The following is a 20,058-nucleotide window of genomic DNA, read 5'->3' as shown; positions in this document are numbered from 1 at the left end:
TTCTCAGATTGTTAATAGTGACTGAGAAACAAGTGAGTTATGGAATGTTTTATTTTAGTATGATGAATAAAATGTTTAAGACTTGAGTAATTTTCTTTGTTACTAACGTTGATGGCTTCTTCTGATTCTTTAAAATTGCTTTTTGCCTGCTCCTCATAAACTGGCAAAACCAAAGAGGTTCCTTACAGTTCAGGTGTTCCTTACAGCTCTGAAGCTTGTAGCTCCATTTGTTACAAGAAAAAAAGTAAAAATTTAAAAAAGTAAATTCAATTTGTAATAATTGTTTGAATACACTGTACTTTTAATATACCAAATGTGATAATTTTATGCCAAAACCAACCCTGTACATAATTACATTTTATGTTCCTAAAGTAACAAAGTGGCTTTCAATTTGTAAAAAGTGCTAATATTGCATTTTTTTAAATTTTTTTTAAAAAATCTGTTTTTTCCTGAAAAAAACACAGAAAAAAAATCCCATTTTTCTCCCATGGCTTCAAAATTTCTGGGGATTTTACATCTCTAGTTGGAAGCCCCATCTTATTTACAGATCAACCCTTTAACCACTCTGTCTCTCAGCGTCTTCCCTCTTTGCAGAACCTCAGCATTCACACTAGTTCCCTCTGGCTATTTATTATCAGGAGAAATGCCTGACTATGCTGCACTCTGAGAAGCCACCAGATGGACGGAACTATAATTAAACAATTCACAGCAGGAGATTGCTCTGCTTTTACGGGGCCTGGTTCCAAACAGTGCTTAATTTCTAGAAAAAGGGGAGATACCAGGGCCCAAGTCTGTCCAGAAATATCACCACCCTCCGATCTGGATGGGTGGAAATAACAGAAATGGAGAAACACGTCTTGATGTTAAGAGCAGTTTGACAATAGTACCAATGACCTGGGGTTGGATGGGTTCTCCTTAGATGGAGCTTTTCAAACGGAGGCGGGGGAGACATCTTTTGGGGATGCCATAGCTTTGTATTTCCTGCATTGAGCAAGGGGTTGGATTCAATGGCCTGCAAGACCCCTTCCAACTCTTATGATTCCATATGTTGTGTGGCTAAACCCTGGTGGGCCCTGGCACAAGTTAAAGACTTGGTTCTAGCCTTCAACTTGTGGGAATGGCTGACTGATGTCATCAGATCCAGGCCATTAGTTACGCAAATACGTTCAAAAATAAAAGCTTCTATGCTTTCACTGGACCATTAGTGCAAGTCAGTGCTCCTTCAAATACTAGATCAGGCCTCTTCAGCAGGCAGCCAGGCTCCTTGCTGTGCAATCAACTTGGTATGCTGGACATATACGCACAGTAAGGCCACTTTTGCTGGCCCTTCATTTCGCTTGAGCATATCTGGTAATAATGTTGGCATTGGTAAGATCCCTGCACAATGGCAATAGAATGGCAGTACTCTTCAAAACGTTAAGAGCGGAGAAATATTTAAAGCCCCAGTTTCCATTGCTCTTCAGGAAGAGCAGAGTACATTGGTTTGAACATGCATCCATTTCATGGCAACTCAGGCAGGGCTGAGCACAGAATGGAGCCCAGCGCTCTGGTGCAGGGTGTTAACAAAAAAGCAGGCTTCCAGATTATGAAACTAATCGATTTTAGTATGCCCACCTAGTAAGCGTTAGGCTGAAATCGCACACAACTGAGAAAGGAACCCATCCCGAGTACAAGACAGAAGTTCATAGGATAACCATGTTTGACATGAAGAAAAGCCAAGTTCTAAGTTTTACACAAATTGTACAATTATTGTGGTGTAGTGGACAGAGTGCTGGACTGGGAGTTGGGAGACTTAGGCTCTAGTCCCCCCACTTGGCCATAGAAGCTGAGTGACTTTGGGCCAGTCACAGACTCTCAGCCCAACCTACCTCACAGGGTTGTTGCTGTGAGGATGAAATGGAGAGGAGGAGGATTATGTAAGCTACCTTAAGTTCCTTGTGGGGGAAGGGTGGGATATTATTGCAATAAATAAATAAATAATGCTATTTTGGCTCATTTTGTGTCATTTATTTTGGTCTTTCCTAGACACCAAGCAATTACATAGGGATGGTCCTAAAGCCCTCATCCCGTGTCCATCAGAAATCTTATTAGGGCATTCCTTTGCCTTCTGAGATTTTAGTAGACATTCCCCATACACTTCAAGCTTATCTTTACAACTATAGGATCTGGTTTGCTACACTGCAGAGATTTAGGGGAAGCTGAACTCTGCACCCAGGGCTACTACCACTTTCTGCACTCTCTCAGCCCTTGCATGGAACAACGAAACATACGCTAGGGACACACCAGTTCAGTCTGAATGTGATACGTCCAAGAAGTCCCACCATGTGGAGGGACTACAGGGAAGGGCTGCCAGGAATGTGTTTAGTTGGTGGAGCCAGCAAGCACATACCTGCTCTTTTCTCCCCTAGGTGAGGAGGAATGAGTGGACGGGGTTCCTATGAAATGACTCTTCCTCTCCTCTCAGCTAACCCTCTTCCCTCTAGGTCAGAGGACATGACAGGAGAGGAAGGGGCTATGTGGTTGCTGACTTTGCTGTCTATGTTCTGTGGATAAAGCATTTCATTTTTCAGGGTTAGCAAGCCAGCACTTCCCATAAGCAATAAAACTCACTTAGTGACTTCTTTAGCTCATACTACCCCCACCCCCCGCCTGGCCCCCTCAATGTCCTTGTTTAAATTAGGCCATATTACAGCCTGGCTGAATTACATAAACCTGAGGAGGGGGTAGAGGACGTCTCCCATATGTAACTTTCAGCAACAACACTACAGCAACATGACCCTGCTTCTGTCTCTTTGCACTGACAGCCATAAAACGTCCCACACAGAGAAATAAGTCAGTTGGGACATTAAAAACAAGCAGCCAACTAAGCGTGTGTCACTTTAGCTGCTTTCCCCCCACGTTGTTCTATCTAAGAAGTCCTGAGTATTAGGAGGGAAGGGGGACTTACTTCACGGAGCAAATAAGTTTACAGAAATTCCTAATCCACATACAATTGTTTCTAGCTCACGCACCCACACAGTTATTTGCAAATATAAATTAGGGGTGTGCACGGATCAGCCCGCTCCGCTCCGCACCGCTCCGCCCATACTCCGCTCCTCTTCGCCGCGGAGCTCCGGCTCCGAATCAGAGCTCCGCAGTGGTGGGGAGTGGTGCCAGGTAAGGCCGGGAGAGGAGGGCGGGGTTTTTTACCTGGCCCTGCCGCCATCGCTGCCCGTGCAGCGACGGCGGCAGAGCCCGGTAAGGGACCAAGGGGGAGGGGGGCCTTACCTGCCTCCGTCCGCGGTCCGTCAGGTTCTTCAATTGAGCCCGCGGTTCAACCAGGAAGTCTGGGCCGCAAGTGCGGCCCAGACTTCCTGGTTGAACCGCAGGCTCAATTGAAGAAGCTGATGGACCACGGACGGAGGCAGGTAAGGGAGAGGAGGGGGGGGTTTACTGGGCCCTGCCGCTGTCGCCGCATGGGCGACAGCGACAGCGGCAGGGCCCGGTAAACCCCACTTACCTTTCCGGCGGAGCTCCGGATCGAGGCGAAGGATCCGCCTTCACCTCGATCCTCTTTGCCACGCTCCGCCGGCCCCCCAATCCTCTTCGCCTCCGCCTTAAGGGGAGGCGAAGCACCCCGCTCTGCTTCTAATTCGCCGGTCCGATTAGAAGCGGAGCACATCCCTAATATAAATAACTATTTATATTAGTTACTTGTAGCCTAAAAGGAAAAAGAGAGAGAAAGGAAGAAGCAGCTTTAGTAAAACTTCACCAGCCTGATAAAAGCGTTCTGGAGAACTCAAAACAGAAATAGTGAAACCAAAGTGACAGGTCCACCAATGTGGATTAGAATGAATTCGGAACCTTTTGTCTTGGAGATCATCATTTAAGGGGGGGGGATTCAGATACATGGCTTTCTAACATAAATGAACTTCTCCAGGTCAATAACTCTGACTTATTTTGATGGGCCATTTGCAGGAGATCTTCTGTGCAACCTGACAAAATCTAATTTCATTTCTGGCGGCAGTTCTACTAGCATACCCAGTAGGTTGGTTGCTAGAATTTTATTTCAAAATAAGGAGTTCCCAAGTTCATAATGTGTTTCTCATGCCTTAAAATACTGCTAGACACATTAACAAGATGCACTTTATTTCAAGGAGAATTGTTTCCCCCCAACCCAAAAGTAAATGTTAACATTTCGCACACACATACAACATCCCCATATCATAGAATCATAGAATTGTAGAGTTGGAAGGGGCCTATAAGGCCATCGAGTCCATGCGCTGGGTGAGGAACAAAGACGCACTGTCTCCATCCTAACTCTTTCTCCCCCGCCCCCCACTATTCTCATAGAGGAAGGCTAAGTTCTATGGCCAGGCAGTATCTGGAATAAACCCCAAATTCAGTTTCATATGACCATCATCTCAACCACATGGCAGGGGGAAGAATGTAACTATCTCTGGTGACATCAATTTAATGAGATTCACAAACACATAATGTCCCTTAGAGCTATTGCAAAGTAGTTAATCAGTGCAACCAGGATCAGATGATCTAGTCAGATATTTGCTTCATTATCAAGGAGGGATGAACCCAGCACCATCAGCATGTTTTTTCTAAGGAAAACGAGAACATGTGCCAGAGCAGGAGTAGGCAAGCGGTAGGGAAGCAGCAGTCTCTCCAGATGTTGAGGATTACAGCTGCTATAAGCTGCAGTCAGCATGACCAATGGTCAAGAATTATGGGATTGTAGTCTAAAACTTATAGAAGGCACTAGGTTGCCTACCCCTGTTCCAGAGCATGGTTTGAGGGCATACGATGTTCCTGGCTGAGCTTTTATATTGTATTTTATATCATGTTTTTATACTGTTTGTTTTATGCTTTGAATGTTTTTAATTTTTGAGAACCGCCCAGAGAGCTTCGGCTATTGCGGGGTATAAAAATGCAATAAATCAATAATAAATAAATCAATAAATACGATGCATTATTTAAATATGCACAAGTAATTTCGGCAGATTTATTTGCAAAACTAAAGCCATATATAGTGCCCCTCTTCTTCCCAAGATGCTCTTTTCACCTTTCCAGTTAAGAAACCTCCATAAGAAAAGGGCTTTGCTCCTTTTCAAAATATAAAAGCTATCTCCCCACAAGAAAAACAAGGGGCAGAAGAGGGAAAAGAGAGCTCAAGGTACCAGATTGCAGCAGTACCCAACTCAAAGTCACTAGACTATTTTATCATTAAAAAGAGGTTGCATTTACTAGAAACTGCACCTCACATGACACTTTCCAAACACCGCAGACATGTTGCACTCTAGCAGATACTGCGGGAAGAAAGCTGTAAGTTACTTTTCCAAACACGGGCCTGGAACCATCGGCGGTCAGGCAGGTGGGAGTGGGGAGACGCAAGGGGAAAGAAGCAGAGGAGGAGGGGAGAGTTCAGAACCCTGCCCCCCCCCCTGCTTCTCTTTTGCAAAACAGCATCAGGAGGGGAGGGGAGCGATCTGCAGCACAGGAGCAGCGGCCAGAGTTTTAATATGCAAGATATAGACAGATTTGTGGCTCTGTCTATAACTGGTTTGCCTCCTATCTAGCGGGTCGCTCTTTCAGCGTGTTGACTAATGGCAGCTCGTCTTCCTCCTTTCCCCTTTCAGTAGGGGTTCCGCAAGGCTCGGTGCTTGGCCCGTTGTTGTTTTCCTTATACATGTTGCCCTTGGGCAAGCTTATTCAATCTCATGGCCTCCAATATCATCTGTACGCCGATGATACACAACTATATCTGTCATCTCCGGAACTTTCTCCTGATGTTCACGATCGTATCTCGGCATGTCTTTCAGATATCTCAGCTTGGCTGCTTCATCGTCGCTTGAAGCTTAACATGGCAAAGACTGAATTGCTTGTTTTTCCTCCTAAACCTTCTCCTCATCTCTCATTCTCTCTTACTGTCAATGATGTTACGCTTACTCCGGTCAAGGAAGCTCGTAGCCTTGGCTTTATCTTCGACTCCTCGCTCTCCTTTATTCCTCATATTGAGGCAGTAGCTAAATCTTTTCGATTTTTCCTGTATAATATTGCCAGGATTCGATCATTTTTGTCTGTCTCTTCTGCCAAGACGCTTGTTCATGCACTGGTTATTTCACGGTTGGACTACTGCAACCTTCTTCTCTCTGGCCTTCCTTCTTCTCACATCAGTCCGTTGGTTTCTGTTCACCACTCTGCCGCAAAGATCATCTTCTTCGCTCGCCGCTCCGACCATGTTACTCCGCTTCTGAAATCTCTTCATTGGCTTCCAATTCACTTCAGAATCCAATATAAACTTCTCCTGTTAACCTTCAAAGCTTTTCACGGTCTAGCTCCTTCCTATCTCTCCTCTCTCATCTCACACCATTGCCCCGCTCGTGCTCTTCGCTCCTCTGATGCCATGTTTCTCGCCTGCCCAAGGGCCTCTACTTCCCTTGCTCGGCTTCGTCCATTTTCGTCTGCTGCCCCTTACGCCTGGAACGCTCTTCCAGAACATTTGAGAACTACAAGTTCAACCACAGCTTTTAAAGCTCAACTAAAAACTTTTCTTTTTCCTAAAGCTTTTAAAACTTGATGTTGTGCAGACTTCTACTGTTACTTTCTACTGTTAGTTTTTCCCTACCCTGTGCCTGCTTACCCTACCCTGTACCTGTTTGCATTCTCTTCCCCTCCTTATTGTTTTACTATGATTTTATTAGTTTGTAAGCCTATGCGGCAGGGTCTTGCTATTTACTGTTTTACTCTGTACAGCACCATGTACATTGATGGTGCTATATAAATAAATAATAATAATAATAATAATAATAATAATAATAATAATAATAATAATAATGGTGGCAGAAAATGTATTTCTGGCCTTAAGAGTTCATTGAAGTCAAGAGAGACAGGTTCAGGAAAGTGAACCAAGCCAAAACCCTCCAGTGTCAGATCTTTCCTGGAAGGCATCGGGAGACAGCCTGCTACAGTTCAAACACTTCTCACCTATAATGTTAGCAACTTAGCATGGTATCACAGGAGTTGCTATATTGGATGGCTCAGTACATTAATCCCTGCATATACTTCCACATCAGCTTGTTAAATCTGTATGGCACTTGCTGACCCATCAAGACGAAAAACAAATCTGCCCAAGCTGCTGTTATTATGTCACACGGAGATTGATGGAGTGAGTAGAGAAGGTAAACGGGGGTGTTCCTTGGTTGAATGAGCTGACGGTGCACCAGCCTTGTATATAAGCCAATAGCAGTTACCAGCCTGCATTTGTTTTACTAGCCTTCTACAAGGCTAGGAGCCATCTTCTGCAGCTAGCATGGCAGCCATGGGCTTCTAGCTTAGGGTGACCATATGAAAAGGAGGACAGGGCTCCTGTATCTTTAACAGTTGCATAGAAAAGGGGAACCTGGTGAAATCTCCTCTTCATCACAACAGTTAAAGCTGCAGGTGCCCTGCCCTCTTTTAAATCTGGTCACTCTAGTATAGCTCCTGCACCTTTAACAGTTGTGATGAAGAGGGAATTTCACCAGGTTCTCCATATATACAAATGACACCTGCTGGAATTCTCTTTTCAATACAACTGTTAAAGATACAGGAGCCCTGTCCTCCTTTTCTATTCTATTTGTATATATGGAAAACCTGGTGAAATTCCTTCTTCATCACAACAGTAAAGCTACAGAAGCTATTTTAGCATGACCAGATTTAAAGGAGGGCAGGGCACCCGCAGCTTTAACTGGTGTGATGAAGAGGAAATTTCACCAGGTTCTCCATATATACAAATGACACCTGCTGAACTTCCCTTTTCAATGCTACTCTTAAAGATACAGGAGCCCTGTCCTCCTTTTCATATGGTCACCCTAGTCACCAGTGTTGTTTTTCCTCTCCACACTAAAGCTTTTCCCAATCAGTCCCTGGTCATTCCTACTGGGAGGCATTTACAATTGTGGTTTTAGTTCACCGTGGGCTGGGGTTCAATCCTGAACAAACACCACTGCAAAAAAGCACCATTTCTCACTCATGTACTCTAACGTAATAATTAAGCCAGCCTTTAGAGTATACCTCTTCTGTTCTTACGCCTTATGTAAACAACTCTACTGCATGAACACTAATGAAACATGACAGGTAGTAGTTCTGAAACGATGAACAGCAATTATTTCCTGATTTTGCTAGTAGGAATGTCTGCAGTTGCACTTACAGGAGTAAATAACCACTGGAAACGGTCGCTTTGTTTGTGTGAATATTCTGTTCTAATCATTCAGATGTATATTTTCCAGTGCCAGAAAATTCCAAATCTCAGTGCATCTCAGCAGCAAGAAAAACACAACAGCTCCAATCTCAGCTCACCCGTGAAGTGGCTGGATGGCCTCAGGCAAGCCATAATCTCTCAGCCTCAGCTCCCAATTTATAAAATGGGGAGTGTAATATTGGTCTTAGAGGGTTGTTGCAAGGATTACTTAACAATACATGTGAACTGCTTTGAGTACTTAATTTTTCTATAGCACTTATTACTATGGGTTTATCCTTGCGTTTTTAATGGCGATTTCATTGCTGCTGGTTTTTAGCATTTTGTTGTCTCACTGATGTGTGTGACTGGTACAAATAGAGAGCATTACTGGAGTGTCACTGGTTCAGTCCCAAAGCAAGATCTACTAGCTCCAGTTCTCACGTAAGCAGAGTTCCTCTGGTCACGGCTTCACACATTATTATCAGAAACTGGAGTGAATTATTTTTCTGCAACTCACTTCCTGTTGGAATGTACAAAATTGGCTGCAAGAGCTAACAAAGCATTTGGTTGTCTAGAAATTAAGGATTTTCCAGTGGAGCTGCAGGTCAAGTATGTGAATTTTACTCAGGCAAGAGTTTCAGAAACCAATTTGTCAAAACAGAATTTGCATCCAACCCTATATTCAAAACTGGAAAAGAAGAAACATAACCCAGTAAAATTTACTACTGCTCACCCAGAGAAGTGATCAACTCTCTTACTGAGAAATTAAGAATCCGAGAGAAGAAACAAAAATAAAATTAAGAAGAATAATGGCACAGAGATGCCAAAACAGGCTTTCTCCACTGGCATGCTTGCATCAGAACGCCTAGCCCATGAATCGAGAAGCGACAACTTTCTAATCTTGCCTGCCAGGACCAGAGGCTCACTGCTGCAGTAGGCAGCCTGTTCACACCTGCCAGAGCTTTGGAAAAAGTCATAAAGTACTGCAGGCAGCTTGCAGAATTCCAAACAGGTGCTAAGAGGGTTTCACTTCTGAAATGCTGGACCATAATTGGCATCGGTAAGAGTTCTAAAGCCACATCTGCCTCTTTGCTTTTTATACACCTGCCTCATCACAGGGTGCAGGGGCAGAATGGAATCTCCAGGCAAGCCCACACTGGAGGTCGGCTAATGCTGCCTTACTAGCCAGTAATTACTTTTGGTCGCCACAAGGCCCTCCTCACTTCTGAGCCCTCCAGCATACAACAGCAATCTATAATGATCTTGTGACATCTTAGCCTAGCTTTCCCAACCTGGTCCTCTGCAAATGGGCTATACTACAACTCCCAGCATTCCTGACCATAGGCCATGTCCTCTGGGGATGATGGGAACTGGGGTCCAAAACAACTGGAGTGCATCAGGTTGGAAAACCTTAGAGCACAATCCTATGCATGTTTAGACAGAAAAAAAACCCTACTACTCCCAGTATTCCCCTGGGAGTTAGAGCAGTTTTTTCTGTCTAAACATGCATAGGACTGCACCCTTTGTCTTTCACTTTGTGCTTGGCTTCGGAGAAGCGATTCACACAGTTTCTGCCTCCTCCAATAGGTTCATCAGACTAGTGTTTTATTGCACGCTCGCTCCTGCCCACTTACAGATGTGTGCGCGTCCTTTAGACGATGCCATCCACCTTCCGTGCACTTCCCGCTCCTTCCACTTGTTTTTCCATTGCAAAATAGACCCCTTTTAATCCAACTTTTTTTTTAAAAAAAGGGAATGTGCCAAAAATCTCCTGCTGTGTGCATGAAAAACGGTGCAATTAAAACGGCCCCTGAATGAGCCACGTGGTCTTTGTTTACTTCCTCTTTCCTCTCTTCCTCAGAAGAAAAAGTAATGAGGGACAACTGCAGGGGGTGGAGAAGCGACGGTAAGGAAACACGATTTCCCCCCATGTGATGACGCTACAAAGTTCAGGGTGAAGCGAGGCAAGACCCACACCCCTGAGTTCCCTAGCATGGCAGAGGCAATGGGGATGAGCAGGGTGGTTCCTCTCAACATGCCAGGTGTCGGTGAAGGCAAGGAGCAACAAGAGGGTTTGTTACGGCTGCTTCTGACCTTCTCCAACATATGGAGTGAGCCGATCATGACCAGGTGTTGGGAAAGTGGTAAAGCTCACCTATCTGTGTCTGCCTGGAGATCAAAACAAAACAAAAAAAATCAGCCAGTTTCTAACATTTATATGGTTCACGCAGGTCACCATGCTGCCCACAAGGTTATCGCAACTGTCACACAATCGGCTGGTTGAAATAGGTTGTTTTCAAGCCATTTAGAACCAAAAAAGGTAAAACTGACAAAGACTTAGAACCAATTCTCATCACATTAGGTTGCAAAAGCCTCTTGCACTGAACTGTATGCATTGTGGTTGCAGCTCATTGTATGCTGTATATATGCCTGGGATGGCATATCAATGGACTTTCGTTCTCCTCTCACTCATTGATCTCTAGTGCAGAAACACCTGCACAATAAAGAGCTAATATTTTCAAGTGACATTTCAATCAGAGAGCAGACAGAGCAGACCTTCCTACTTTTACAATTTAAGGCCCGAAGTTTACTCCGTGTCCTCTGGGGTCCCCTTCTCAAGAACAAGATTTTTTAAAAAAAATTTTTTACACTTTTCTCAATGTGCTGTTTCAACAGCAAGCCTTCATCACTCAGCCTACCCTGTCTGAACTTTGTTTTAATCCACCCTATAGTCCCTTGCAATCTGATACATATAGCCTGGTAAGCCTCTGTTAAGAGTTTGATAGCACTTGCGAAAATTGGTTTTCCTAGGCAGCTGTAGCAAACCATTCTGCAGTGGCCAGTCAAGAGCAAACGCTGGAAACTGCATTTTGTCAGCTTTGAAGGTTAGGCTGCAAACAGCCCAAAAGAAACCCCTACCTGTGGTTATGCCAGAGTGCCTTCCTAGTTACTTATTCTAAAGTCAGAAACGAGATCTAGGTGGGGAAGACATGAGCTTGGAAACGGGTGGGACGCCACTAAAGCACAAGCCTGCCAAAGCAGTTCTAACGTTAATGTCGGCATCTCACCAGATTTCCCTGCCTGGATTGTTGCATGTATAAAAAAATAACATGAGAATGGCCCTTTATCATAGATGATTGCAGGAAGCATCACAGGCATAGTTCACTCTGCCCTAGAGAGAAATTGCATCATCCCACCAAAGTGCCCCAAAGTCTTAGCTGGTAGCTTCAGAAATTGGGACCCCACTAGGTTTCTGACGGACTGGCATGTCAGTCTAGGACTAGGGTCTCCAATGTGATGCTCAGGGGTACCAGAATACATCACCCCCTGCCTCTGTTGCTGTCTATGTAATTTCTTTAAAAAATTTAACTGGAAGGTTGGCATGCTGACAAAGTGATTTGTTGCCCTCTAGCACCATTTTTATTTGGGTTCACAACTGTGAGTTTGTCTTTTGGAGCTCAGAACTCATCCCCTCTGCCTTGTACTTAGGTTCTTGGGCAAGTTATTCTTCTTTTAGTCTCACCAGCTTGCCTTCTAGGCTATGCATATTTTGTGATCGGCCATGCACGCTATGGCAGCCATTTTATGAATGGGCAAGCTTCACCCCATGGCAGCCATTTTGTGAGAGCACCCATGACACATTTTCAAAATTTCAAATGTGCCTACCAACCAAACATTGGGGACCCCTGGTCTAGGGGCAGGAGGCAGAAAGGTGACATTCTCTGAATTAGGGTAGGAGGAGATCACAGTATGCCAAACACACTGAGCGGTGAGCAGAAAGGAACAGGAGGAAATACAAGATCCAGAGGGCTTTCAGAGCCAAACTAGACATGGCTGGGAGATCATCACAGGATCTCACAACTTTAAAAACAACTTTCAAGCAGCTTCTGGTTTTAGGCCTCCAATTTTAATTGGAGCAACAGTGCTGAGAACAGGAACCGTGTAGACAGTTGTTACAAGGTAGCTTCGGTGAGCAGTACTGACTCCATTTTGAAGCGACCCAAAACCCCACCTACAGACTGAGAGCATTCACAGAAGGCCTAGGTCAAGTAATCATTTCCTGATAGACTTCTTCAAATGCATTCCCCAGAGACAAAGGTAGGGGTAAAACTAAGCAGAATATGAATGCTAGATGGCAAGAGTTTTACCTGGTCATACACATGCTAATGTAGCCCTGTTGCTGAACTCCAGGCTGCATCAAGTACAGCCATCATCCCAAATCACCCTCTTTTGTTCCCATAGCAAGTAGATCTTTAGATAAGATCACACACAAAAAACCCCTCAAGTTAAGGGGGAAAAGGGCGGCTAGCTCTCTCTCTCAAACCAGAAACACAGAACATACTACACTTTCCAGCTTGCAAGTGCAAGCTGCCATGGGTGAGTGCTTTGCCTGGCTGTATTCTTTTCTTTTTCACCTAAGACCAAGAGCTGCAACACTCCCTAGTTCTGCTCTACAAGAAAGGGCTGCAGCCCAAGGAAAGGTATACTGCCTTTAAAGATTCCCTCTACTCTTTCCCCTGTTGTCTGTGTGTGTGTGTGTGTGTATGCTCTTAAGTCTCAAAAGGTCTATTTTTCAGTCTTGAAACTGCTTCTAAGCCTCTACTTGCTCAGCTAATTTCCCCCAAACTTTATATTTGTTTCAACCTCAATAAATGTGCCATTGTGGCGTTATCCCCTTCAATGCTGTAAGTTTCTTAAGTAAGAATCGCCTTACTTAGCCACAGACGCTCTATTGCCAATGTCAAAAGATTCCTTATAAGCGGGTGTAAGTCTCATTAGAACGTGTGCAAGTTTGCACACGGGTCTAATGAGAGCACATCACGTAACACACTAGTACTAGTTTAAGCCACCAATAGATTTTGCAGGTGCAATGAGTTTCCCCAGAAAAGCTATCGCACCAATAAACACAATTGCCACTGCACAAGAGATAGCTTATGCCAATGCAATGTAATTTATATTAGCACAAATGTTGAATGGGTTACTGCCATGGGGTGTTTAGTCCACCCCACTATGTTGTTTTTTGGACCAAGATCTCCTTTCCTTGAAACTGCTATGAGCCTTGCAGGTGGAAAAACAAAACAAGTACCTGTGTTGTGCCTTTATTTATTTTGTTGAGGATCTCATCGCTGCTCCTGGAGGGATGGGGGGAATATTTACTTCGGAACACCCCTCCCACAGCGTTTCTGCTCTGATCAAAACTGAAGCTCCCAGCAGCTCCTTGAAAGTCAACCAAGCAACCAACATTGGGAGATCTGATTACAGACGCACCACCTTAAGTGGTTTGGCTTGAGCTTACGCAGCCAAGCAGATCATCTCACAACACTGTTAAAGCTACCTCTGTTTTTGCAAAGGTGATGCTGCTCCACCCCCTCCTCTCACAAAACAGTGCAAACTCCATCCCACCCTCCCTCACATGGCACATCAGCTACTTGGTTCTGCTACTTCTCCTGGCAACAGGACAAATAAAATACTGAGCCCAGGCCTTTTGTGCCAGATTGGTTCAACTCAGGGGTGGGGAACCTCAGGTCTGGGGTCCCAATCTGGCCCCCCGGAGTTTCCCTGATAGCCTTGCCCCCTTCTCCTGGCTCCACCTACAGTCTCCCAACCACTGATTGGTTGGTGGTTTCCTGGCTTTTGTGCAATTTTTTTCTCATTCTAAAATGCCTCTCCTAAGGCTTAGTTACTGGCAGTTAAGAACCTTAGGCTATAATGTGCTGGTATTTTTTTATTATTATTTTATTTGGGGCCCCATTCCTTTTCTTTGGTCCCACCCACCACTGGTCTGCAGCCCCTTGGGCTGAAAGAGGTTCTCCACCCCTGATGTAACTCATTCTTCAAACCTGCCGTATCCAAGGTAGGGTTTGAAGAACATGGCATAAGCCTGGTGTGTTGCCATTTTCTCTAGTAGGTATTGGGCTGCTCTCCCAAGATAGATATCAATCATTTTGTCCATATCTTTTCATAAATGTTAGGAATCCAAATAATAATAATAACAACAACAACAACAACAACAACAACAACAATCTATCTGGCTCTTCCATTTGACCCTGCTATTGATTTAAATAACAGTTACAACCATGCAGCTGGACAGTAGACATGCTACATGCCTTGCAACAAAAGTTCCCATACGTCGGTGAGATTTAATAACATTAGATGTAGCCAGAGTGCAATTTCAAAAGCTATATACTTTGTGTTATCACTGAGAGCAAAGCTTCTTATCTATCTAGAGCTCTTCAATCCAGACCCTTCCTTATTTCTTATATGTGTCTTCTATTCCTTTACACCTATATAAATTAGGATTCCTACGCGAGGATGGAAGTGTATTTCAAATTTTTAGGTAACTATATAAAATATAGATAAAGTCTCAGCACTAAACCAAGCTGAAGAAATATATATGCCAAATTCCTGCCAGCATTACCTTTTAGGAACCTGGGCAAGCAGATACACAGGTATTCTAACCTGTTTTCACCATTGCATACAGCTCACACATGCAGCCAAACTTTGTAGCAGCTTTGCATTTAAGGACTAGCTAGGTAGCCACAGTTGACCAGGAATCCCATGCAGACAAGTGAACAGGCTGGTGGACAAGGGATGGAGCATTCTATGGCTCAGTTCAGACAACATGATAACCAATGGTGGTTTAAGTAGTCAACCACTGGTTAAATAGTCAACAGTTGGTTATTGTATTGTCTGTCAGGCAAAAACCACCCCACAGTTGACTATTTCCTCAAAATAACCAACAGAGATAACCAATGCCCTGCAGAGTTGACTAACTGCACAACATGGTTAGCATGTTGGCTGTCGGGCTCAGTGGACTATTTTGCAGGGTTGAGTTGACTATCTTGGCTGGCTACAGAGTTCCTGGACAAGAGTGGCCAAAACTGTGCCAGCTGCTCTGCTACAGCCTGCACAACTTGTAGAGGCTGCTGGGATAGCACCAGGAGGACTGAGGGAGGCAGGAGGGTGGGGAGAGGGGCAAGGGCTGTGTCAGTCAAATGCCCGGTTCACTATTAGTCCACTCAACACCAGCCCCAACCACTCTACAGTTGTGTAGGAACATGTTGGCTGAGTTCGGACGACACGCTAATCAACTGGGTGGGTGGGTGGGTGGTAATAGGAACAGAAAGGGAAACAACCGTTGATTAGTGTGTCGTCCGAACTCTGCCATTGTGTGGGGAGTACCCTCTCTATAACCAATCCTGGAGTTGATTATTAACCCATCATTGACTATTGTGTTGTCCGAATGAAGCCTTTCTCTCCTCTGCTCCCAGCATAAAAACCAAGCGGTCTGCTAGAGGAAGGAAGCCCGTCCCTCCACACCCAGCATAAAAATGCAACTCTCCACCCCTTCTCTGCCAGCCCCCAGCAGGCTAGTAAAACGTTTTGCAGGCTAGCAAACTTTTGTGAGCTCATTTACAAGGCTGAACAGATACATTCTGGACCCTAAGAAAGACACTGTTGATATGCTCAACCAGGACCTGCTCCTTATAATACTGTAATACAAATGTGCAGTCTAGTCGCCCTGCCTCAGTTTACCCTTTGTGAAAAAGAGAGAAAGCTTTGCAGGAACAGCATTGTGTAATAAAGTGCTCGCTTTAGCTGTCCTGAATCTCCTGCCTATCGACTCCATCAACTGGATCAAAGGACTATTTTGTCCAGTATCCTGTTTCCTATAGCAGCCAACCAGATCCCTCCAGAAAGCCCGCAAGTAGGACAGGAATTATGAGAGTGGGAGAAAAACTTGTCTGTATCCACTTTCTCCACACTATGCATAATTTCTATAAACAGATATCATGTCACCCTAAACTAAAAAGCCTCAAACATTTGATGACAAAAGTCACATATATGCAATGTGCTTGCAAAACAAAATCAGAGTTCTTTTAAACAGTAAATAAATACTGTCCTGTGTGGAGATTCACAATAAAATGGCTGCAAGCCATGTGGTAAATTTTATGGGGAGGGGGGGAATGGTCACCACAGGTCGGTGGTTTCAGTGGCAAGAATAATGCACGCTCCAGTCCATAAAGTGGAAATAAAGGGCAGGGGGGAAAAGCAAGCGAAACACAACCATATCAGAAAAATGGTGTGAGGAGAAAAATGGGATCATAGCAATTTCATCCGTAAACACTGGCATTACTACTGCTATTTTGACAGACGCTGTTTGGACAACTCACACATTGCGATCAACACTGCATCTTAAGCTTCACTTGTGTCCACTGCTAGGAAAAGACATCAGATCCATGCATTAAATTCACAGAAAAAGAAACTTTTAACACTGCAAAGTTAAAATGCGAACTTGCCACACTTACGCGGACATCTGAGATCCCCTGCTCTGCTGGCGAGATTTGTTCTGAGCAGTTCTGAAGTTTGTACATCCAGTAATGCTTTGCAGTCATTATGAAGCTTAAAGGCAAAAGGGAGCTGGTGCCCAGAAAGAAGAAAATAATATAGGTGCCATTCCAGTGATCTTCAGGCTTGTGAAAATCGTATCTATCTCCCACTGGCTCTTCAAAGAGTGCCCTCTCTTCTTGGCTAGAGGCATTCACTGGCTTGTACAAGGAATTTGCACTGGGATAGTAGTAGCCATCTTTGTCATCCAAGTCTTCAGTCACTTTAAGATAAATTAAATATACAAGGGGAAATTATGATCCATAGCACAGTATTATCCCTAACCCTTTGGGCCCTTAACGACTGTTGGAACTAGCAGTGGAAACCCCCATTATTAGACCCACTGTAAGGCTTGGTATTCTTATGCTGTTATCATGTAACACCTAAGAGCCAGAAGGCTTGAGTTCAAATTTCACTTCAGCCACAAACTCACAAGACTTGAAGCAAGCTGCTGTTCTCTCAGACCTGCCCTGATAAGCTGCAATACTGGCGTATCTTATAGGGATTTTGTACAAATTACTGACAGTGTATGTTTAATGATGGGTTTTTTTGCACTCTGAACACCTGATATAAATGTTTATCAAAAAGTTGCAGCAATAGTTCCAAGCATCCCAAAGAAACTAGTCTTAAAAAGGCTGAGACTTCCTGTATTCAAAGTAACTTCTTTAACATAAGTATTTAGCTAAAGTGTCCTTACACATAATGGAACATTGCCTACTGAGGCCCACTAAAGCCCAAACAGGTCTTTAGAAGGGCTTGCTGCAACATGTTCTTATTTAAACAGAGATTTTTAAATATATTTTGTAATATGGCTTTATTGGAAGACTGTTACAGTAATCACTGTATTTGCTATTCATATGAAACAGATAAACTATCTGGAGTCTTTAGAGAAGGCAGGATACACTAGTATGCTATAAAATTAAAGTTTGCAAAAGCACATAGCAGGAGTGTGGAAACTGCTGCCCTCCAGATATAGTTGGATTACAACTCCCATTATCCCTGACCATTGCCCATGCTGTCTGAGGCTGGTAGAAGTTGTAGTCCAACAACAACTGGCCGGCCACAGGTTCCTTGCCCCTGGCATATGGGATAGCTATTCTCTGCAGGTACAGTGGAAGAATAACACCATAAGGACCAAACCAAAGCAAATAGTTCCTTCAGAAGTAAAAAAATCAGATGGAATTACTCTAAGCTGTAGAAACCAAAGTATGCATATAGTTTTGTTTTCTAAGCCATCTACATGTTATCTCTCTTCTTCTAAGCAGGCTGTTTCAACCTAGTGTTTCCGCAGATGTTTTGTACTATAACTGCCAGCATTCCTGACGATTGGCCATGCCAGCTGGGGTTGATAGGAGTTAATGTCCAAAACATCTGGAGGGCGCCAGGTTGGTGAAGACTGTCCTAAGCCCTAATATCCAGTACAGTAATCAAGAGTTAATGGGGAAGGGGACGGAGAACAGAAAACCCTTCCCCATCTGTGTAGCCAAAGCAGAGGTATAGGCACGCTGTTCCTGAGGTCAGGCGGGCATTTCAGTGACAATCTACAGCAGAGACATGAATGAGCAAGATAACATCTTTCATTGGACCAAACAGGCACTCAGAGCATCATCAAATGGGTGGGGGGGATTGCACATCTTCAAATGGGGGGGATTGCTTCCTCCCCTGCTTCTGTCCCACAATACTTCCTCTTTTTTCACACAGGGGAAGAAAGAGGAAGTAAATAATGACCACATGGCCCATTCAGTTTTTTTTTTTTATTATGCCACTTTTTCTGCACACAGCAGAAAATGGTGGCACATTTTGCTTTTAAAAAATTGGATTTAACAGGCTCTATTTTGTGACGCAAAGGCCAGAAGAAGCAGGAGATGCACGGGAGGCGGATGGCATCGTCAAAAGGACCTGCGAACATCTGTAAGTAGGTAGTAACGAGTGTGCAATAAAACACTTGTCTGAATAAAACACATCTCAGAAAGATGTTCAAGCCTTTTAAATATATAAAAAGCCTGTTCTGACAAGGCGAAACTTGATAGCACACAAAAAAGGAAGTCAATGCCTTTTCTTACTCCATTTATTTTTTTAAAAAAAGTAAGAAGTGAGTCTAAATGGATGCTGAGCTGGGGTTCTTTTCTCAGGCCACAGCAAACCCTGGGATCCAGTCCCAAGTTTCCTTTCAGTAGGAGTGAGGAATCAAAGACAGACCCAAATTTTCACGTTCCAAAAGTTGAATTCTGAAGCTTCTCAGGATTTCAGCTGTGCCAGGGAGGTTTAAATCCTAGTTGGTTGAGGGGACAAAGAAAATGGGGGGGGGGGGGTCTACCAAAGATATGTTGCTGACACACACACACACAGAGAATATAACCAGAAGAACAGTCTCTAAGGAGCAACAACAGGAAAGGAAGAAACCGAAAATTTCTAGGTGAAGCTTCTCGGCTTATCAGAGGAAATGGGCATTTTTTTCCCTGTCAGGGGTGAAACAGGGGCAGTACGTAAAAGACAGGCAACGGGGTTGAGACTGGCCTGAAAGATACAGCCTATGAACCGGAGGCCCCTGGTCCTTAATTTTAGGCGTATACGTGTGTGGGGAGAGGAAGGTGGCAGTGGGCTAAAAACGCCCTCTGCAGATGCTCAGAGCTTCCTCAGCTCCCTCAAAAGATGCCAAGGCTTTTCCTTAGCTTTTCAGACCGGGTTTCGTGAGACAAAGCTGCAGCCGGGAGTAATGGGGAAAGTGGGGGAGGAAGGAGCAGCAAGCGGGGAAAGAAGCGAAAGGGGTAGAGAGTCAAACAAAAGAGACCAGCCGGAAGGCGCGAAGCGAAGGGGGAGAGAGCCCCGCGGAAGAAGCCACTTACTGTCGCCGGCCCTACTCGCCTCCCCATCCACTGAGAGCCCCGGCTCCCAGTCAGGCCTCGGCCAAGCTCCGCCAGCCCTCGGCGAAGCCCCTCCCAGCGCCGCCTCGGCCACATAGCCAAACCCCGGTGCCAGGCGTGGCCGTGGAAGGAAAGAGGCCGTCCTCCGCGGCCTGGCGGGTGGCTTTGTGCGCCTCGGGATTAAAGCAGGGTTTCGGATTCTTGATTTGCCTCGATTTTAAACACCCTCCGTGAACCTCGCCCTTGGAGGCTGTCAGCCCTATTTGGGGTATTCCAGAAAAGCCTCAGATCGCTAGTATTATTTAATATTGCCTCAGCAGCACATAATGGAGGACAGTCAGGAAGCACTCTTATCACTAATAATATCACATCTGCTCCTTTCCTCTGGATTGCCAAACGTCTCTCTTTTTTAATTTATTTATTGCACTTGTATACCGCCCCATAGCCAAAGCTCTCTGGGCGGTTCACAGATAAAAACACTTAAAAACAATGTACAAATATTAAAAACCACAAAAACTTGCAAAATGCACATACTTTTAAAACCACTATAACAACTTTACAAACAATGAGACAAAAAACAGACCCAGGCTCATTACA

General features: G+C 44.5%; 1 protein-coding gene across 1 annotated transcript in view; it reads right to left on the bottom strand.

Annotated features, from left to right (window-relative positions):
- Nucleotides 1-19,499, bottom strand: part of SLC29A3 (solute carrier family 29 member 3) — a 35,207-nt gene extending 15,708 nt beyond the window's left edge. The window contains exons 1-2 of the mRNA XM_063133011.1: nt 19,444-19,499; nt 16,519-16,820 (exon numbers count right to left, since the gene is read on the bottom strand). Of these exons, the coding sequence (XP_062989081.1) occupies nt 16,519-16,820; nt 19,444 (303 nt within the window). The 5' untranslated portion in view covers nt 19,445-19,499. The remainder of the gene's footprint in view (nt 1-16,518; nt 16,821-19,443) is intronic.
- Between the last annotated feature and the right edge of the window lie 559 nt (nt 19,500-20,058).

This window comes from Elgaria multicarinata, chromosome 8, assembly GCF_023053635.1.
Source record: "Elgaria multicarinata webbii isolate HBS135686 ecotype San Diego chromosome 8, rElgMul1.1.pri, whole genome shotgun sequence".
Classification (NCBI taxonomy): Eukaryota; Metazoa; Chordata; class Lepidosauria; order Squamata; family Anguidae; genus Elgaria; species Elgaria multicarinata.
The sequence above is the reverse complement of the archived record's forward strand: the minus strand, read 5'-3'. Positions and strand labels throughout refer to the sequence as shown.